Source organism: Pelophylax lessonae (genome assembly GCF_965119305.1).
Source record: "Pelophylax lessonae genome assembly, chromosome: 9".
Taxonomy (NCBI): Eukaryota; Metazoa; Chordata; class Amphibia; order Anura; family Ranidae; genus Pelophylax; species Pelophylax lessonae.
The window spans coordinates 245,651,208-245,657,207 of NC_138776.1; the positions used below are offsets into that span (position 1 = coordinate 245,651,208).

At 50.5% G+C, this 6,000-nt stretch overlaps 1 protein-coding gene across 2 annotated transcripts in view; it reads right to left on the reverse strand.

Moving 5' to 3' along the window:
• LOC309562672 (uncharacterized protein) overlaps positions 1-6,000 on the reverse strand; it is a 28,542-nt gene that overhangs the window by 20,933 nt on the left and 1,609 nt on the right. For both annotated transcript variants that reach the window (XM_082266951.1, XM_082266950.1), the window contains exon 2: positions 576-683. In XM_082266951.1, coding sequence (XP_082123077.1) covers positions 576-677 — 102 coding nt within the window. In that variant the 5' untranslated portion in view covers positions 678-683. The remainder of the gene's footprint in view (positions 1-575; positions 684-6,000) is intronic.

Here is a 6,000-nt window from a genome sequence, read left to right on the forward strand (position 1 = left end):
CAGGCCTGTGTCTTATTAATAGAAGTAAGAGTGATGTCATGTGACCTCCCAGAATCCTCCTCACCTCTCCGGTCAGGTCTGTGTTTTATTAATAGAAATAAGAGTGATGTCATGTGACCTCCCAGAATCCTCCTCACCTCTCCGGTCAGGCCTGTGTCTTATTAATAGAAGTAAAAGTGAAGTCATGTGACCTCCCAGAATCCTCCTCACCTCTCCGGTCAGGTCTGTGTCTTATTAATAGAAATAAGAGTGATGTCATGTGACCTCCCAGAATCCTCCTCACCTGTCCAGTCAGGCCTGTGTCTTATTAATAGAAGTAAAAGTGAAGTCATGTGACCTCCCAGAATCCTCCTCACCTCTCCGGTCAGGCCTGTGTCTTATTAATAGAAGTAAGAGTGATGTCATGTGACCTCCCAGAATCCTCCTCACCTCTCCGGTCAGGTCTGTGTTTTATTAATAGAAATAAGAGTGATGTCATGTGACCTCCCAGAATCCTCCTCACCTCTCCGGTCAGGCCTGTGTCTTATTAATAGAGATAAGAGTGATGTCATGTGACCTCCCAGAATCCTCCTCACCTCTCCGGTCAGCAGGTAGATGATCTCCAGGGTGAGCTTCAATATCCTCTCAGTCACATGACTCTGGTCCTTGTCCATCCTCAGTGCTGAGCCGTTAGTCATGATCTCCTGTAAGATATACAATTATGATAAACCACACCATACTACAGTTGTAGGTATAAAACAAATGTCATATATGGAACACTGTAAACCTCCTGATTCCCAAAACTGGCATCTTATAGTATCCAAGAGCATTGCTGCTTTTCTAAAGGATTTTGAGTAAATCCCTGCATCCTATAGTCATCTCAAGTAAAGTGTAACAGTGAAACAGTGTTGCTCAAACACATGTGAAATCAAAATGTCATATAACCTTATAATAAATATATATATACAGTACAGACCAAAAGTTTGGACACACCTTCTCATTCAAAGAGTTTTCTTTATTTTCATGACTATGAGTCACACTTCAAGAGGAAGTCACCTGAAATGGTTTTCACTTCACAGGTGTGCCCTGTCAGGTTTATTAAAGCGGAGTTCCACCCTGGAATTTTTCTTTTTTTAAAAAATACCCCCGGGACAGTCAGGGCTAGTGCATTCCACAATGGCTAGCCTCTGATCTGTCCCGGGTTGCACTTACCTGTTAGGACAAATACTTACCTTGAAAACGTCTTGTCCAGCGCTGCCATCTCAGATGTGGGCAGCTTGAAGCCAGCGAGATCCTCTTCCGTGTCCTCTTCCGCCTTCTTCGGTCCCACGATGCCCTGCGCCGGCCCCACCGTCACTTCCGGGTCGCGCGCGTCATCCCTCCACAGCTTCTGGGCATGCCCAGAAGCTGTTTAGAAGGGGATGACGCGCGCCCCGGAACTGACGTCGGGGCCGGTGCAGGCGCAATGATTCCTGGGAGCGATGACGTTCAGCTCCCAGGAATCATTGCAGAGCCAGGAAGTGACAACGGGCCGCGGCCGAGGAAGAAGGAAGTAAGGTAAGTATATTTTCTTCGCTACGAGGTAAGTAAAAAAAAAAAAAAAATGCGGTTATCCATTTCTTTTTCAGGCGACCCGGAGCGAGAAGATGGAGGTAAGTATAAAATTAGGGTGGAACTCCACTTTAAGTGTGATTTCTTGCCTTATAAATGGGGTTGGGACCATCAGTTGTGTTGTGCAGAAGTCAGGTGGATACACAGCTGATAGTCCTACTGAATAGACTGTTAGAATTTGTATTATGGCAAGAAAAAAGCAGCTAAGTACAGGAAAACGAGTGGCCATCATTACTTTAAGAAATGAAGGTCAGTCAGTCTGAAAAATTGGGAAAACTTTGAAAGTGTCCCCAAGTGCAGTCACAAAAACCATCAAGCGCTACAAAGAAATTGGCTGACATGCGGACCGCCCCAGGAAAGGAAGACCAAGAGTCACCTCTGCTGCGGAGGATAAGTTCATCCGAGTCACCAGCCTCAGAAATCGCAGGTTAACAGCAGCTCAGATTAGAGACCAGGTCAATGCCACACGAAGTTCTAGCAGCAGACACATCTCTCTCTCCATTGACGTCAGCACGCCGCACGTTTCGCCAGAAATGACGTTCTCAAGGTGTGACAAAACATACGTCGGGCGCGGCGTGCTGACGTTATCGGAGAGAGACGAAGGGCGGGTGGAACAGCCGACCGGCCGGCCGCTAGTGTGTTATTATCTATGCGCTCTCCCTACATACACTTGTAAGTGTTTATTTCTTATTGATTTTAAATAAAGCATACCAGTTTTACACTATGGGACCATCTATTTTTATTTTTACACATGTGATCTGGTGATGGATGTCCCCAATACATGATTTTGGCTCAAGCCATAGTTCTGAAGGTGTAGTCAAGTCTCTTTTCCTGGAGTACCTGGACATTTGGAGACCTTGGGTGAAAAACCCTCCCCAATTTGGCGTTTATTACAATAATTTCTGGTAAGCAGTTTGTACCACTGGTGGCGGTCACTACACTTTTGGTGGAGTCTGGATTTTATCCGAATCATCTACCATCCTTGGGATTCTTCACGGCTTGTGTGATATACTTTATGCTCACCTTTCTTTACGTTTGTGAGTGTTTCTCCTCTATTAACCTATATTGTTTATCAGTTTTACGCTATGGGACCATTTATCTTTTATTTTCTGTATGGCCCTGATGGTGTTGCCAGTTTTCAACAACTCTTCCTTCACTCTTCACACCCTTAACCTCCCTAGCGGTATTCCCAAGTGTGGCTTGGGGGTTAATTTTCAGTACCAAAAGGGGTAACCCCGAGCCACACTCGGGATTACCCCTGTGACGAGACCCTTGCTCGCTCGCTTCCGTTCTCCCGACACTCCTCTGTTTCTAGTGAGTCAGCTTGCAGATCGCAACGTCTGATGGTTCGGTCAACCAAGGATCCGGGATCCGAACTACAGCTATGTGCCGTCCGGAATCCATTAGAACAAACACCAAGCAGGCTGTATGTAAGTTCAAACAGGAAGACAATTTATTGGAGAATTTATTGGAAGAATACAGCATACTTTTATACAGAATTTGGAACATCCTGCCCCCAACAACCGCCCTCCCATTGGTCAATTGAAAAGTACCTGCAGTTCCCCTTCAGGTCCTCTCCAGCCATGCAAATGAGGACTTGAAAATGAGTCAGCAGGGATTGGTCCAGCTTGGATAGCTTGACCAGAAGGACTGTTATGTGCAATGAGACAGAAGCCCCAGGGGGCAATCAATGTACACAATAGCCAGACACAGAACAATGGTTCCCTAACGAGCCCCCAATACACATTACTCTGAGTGTCAATACATCCCCTAGCAGACAACAGGTGAGGTCATTAGCACACCTGACAATAGGTGAATGGAAAGCCACCTCAGACAAAAGCAACATTGCCAGGCAGTCCGTCTCCTCATTGAACTTCCTGGAATGACCATATTAGGAGTTGTACTTCCTGGCCAGAGACCTCATGGCAAATGGGAACAAATGACCTTGCTGACAAATCAGAAGCAATTCAAACCATCACCCATCTGTCCTTAAATTCCAGTGACGGTGAATACCGTCACAACCCTAGAATCACACTCACCTTCCCTGCGATCCCCCGCGTCCTCACAGTCTCTCCCTGCTGGGTGCTCGGCGGATCCCGGCACCTGTCTTCCGGTTCCCTTCCCTGCGAGCGTTGCGACGCAGAGGGGTGGAACCGGCGGCAATTTCAAAAATGTAAATACACTAAATGAGATGATACAAAGCTGTGATCCTAACGGATTACATTGTATCATCCCATTTCACCACAGGATTTCACCTGGCGACTTTTCCAGTGTCCTGCCTGTGCTTTTCCAGTTCTTTGTGCCTGGAAAATAGAGAACGACCATGGCGTCCAAAAAGCATTCTTTTGGTGCAAAAGTGCTTTTTGTTTGCGCGATGTTACCGCGATTCGGCAGGCGGAAATCGCGGGCAACATCGCACAGTGTTTGGGGTGCCATTGCAAATCACGGGCATCGCACAGGCGTCCCACAATTTGCAATGATTCCGGACACAGCGATTCTGCCCGTGATCCGCTACGCCCACATTTGAACGTAGCCTAAGAGCGGTAATGGCGAACCTTGGGCAACCCAGATGTTTTGGAACTACATTTCCCATGGTGCTCATGCACTCTGCATTGTAGTTGCTATAGGATCACAGGTCTCTATGATAATTTCACAAGCCACGCCCGCCCCAACAGTTAGAATCACTAGGAGGACGATCAGCTGTTGTAAACACAGCAGACCGTTCTTCTCTGTGAAATGATCACAGAGCTCCTGTGATCCTTCTATATAGGAACACAGGTCTCTATGGTCATTTCACAAGCCCCTCCCCCATACAGTTAGAAAACACTCCCCTAGGCTCACATTTAACCTCTTGATCACCCACAGTGTTAACCCCTTCCCTGCCAGTGTCCTTATTACAGTAACAGTGCATATTTTTAGCACAGATTACTGTAGTAATGTCACTGGTCCCCCCAAAAGTGTCAAAAATGTCAGTTAGGGGTCTGATCTGTCCACCGCAATGTTGCAGTCCCGCAAAAAATCACAGATCGCCGCCATTACTAGAAAAAAAAGGGGGAGGAGAGGGGGGAGAGAGGAGAGGGGGGAGAGAGGAGAGGAGATGGGGGGGGAAGAGAGGAGATGGGGGGGGAAGAGAGGAGATGGGGGGGGGAAGAGAGGAGATGGGGGGGGAAGAGAGGAGATGGGGGGGGAAGAGAGGAGATGGGGGGGGGGAAGAGAGGAGATGGGGGGGGAAGAGAGGAGATGGGGGGGGGAAGAGAGGAGATGGGGGGGGAAGAGAGGAGATGGGGGGGGGAAGAGAGGAGATGGGGGGGGGAAGAGAGGAGATGGGGGGGGGGAAGAGAGGAGATGGGGGGGGGGAAGAGAGGAGATGGGGGGGGGGAAGAGAGGAGATGGGGGGGGGGGAAGAGAGGAGATGGGGGGGGGAAGAGAGGAGATGGGGGGGGGGAAGAGAGGAGATGGGGGGGGGAAGAGAGGAGATGGGGGGGGGAAGAGAGGAGATGGGGGGGGGAAGAGAGGAGATGGGGGGGGGAAGAGAGGAGATGGGGGGGAAGAGAGGAGAAGGGGGGGGAGAGAGGAGAGGGAGGGGGGGAAGAGAGGAGAGGGAGGGGGGGGAAGAGAGGAGAGGGAGGGGGGGAAGAGAGGAGAGGGAGGGGGGAAGAGAGGAGAGGGGGGGGGAGGAGAGGGGGGGAGAGAGGAGAGGGGGGAAGAGAAGGGGGAGAGAGGAGAGGGGGGAAGAGAGGAGAGGGGGGGAAGAGAGGAGAGGGAGGGGAAAGAGAGGAGAGGGGGGGGAAAGAGAGGAGAGGGGGGGAAGAGAGGAGAGGGGGGGGGAAGAGAGGAGAGGGGGGGGGAAGAGAGGAGAGGGGGGGGAAGAGAGGAGAGGGGGGGGAAGAGAGGAGAGGGGGGGGAAGAGAGGAGAGGGGGGGAAAGAGGAGAGGGGGGGAAGAGGAGTGGGAGAGGAGAGAGGGGGGGGGAAGAGGAGAGGGGGGGTGAGGAGAGGAGAGGGGGGGTGAGGAGAGGGGGGGTGAAGAGAGGGGGGGTGAAGAGAGGAGAGGGGGGGGAAGAGAGGAGAGGGGGGAAGAGAGGGGGGGAAGAGAGGAGAGGGGGGGTGAAGAGAGGAGAGGGGGGGAGAGAAGAGAGGGGGGGAAGAGAGGAGAGGGGGGGGTGAAGTGAAGAGAGGGGTAAACACAGCAGACCGTTCTTCTCTGTGAAATGATCACAGAGCTCCTGTGATCCTTCTATATAGGAACACAGGTCTCTAAGGTCGTCATTTCACAAGCCCCTCCCCCATACAGTTAGAAAACACTCCCCTAGGCTCACATTTAACCTCTTGATCACCCACAGTGTTAACCCCTTTCCTGCCAGTGTCCTTATTACAGTAACAGTGCATATTTTTAGCACTGATTACTGCAG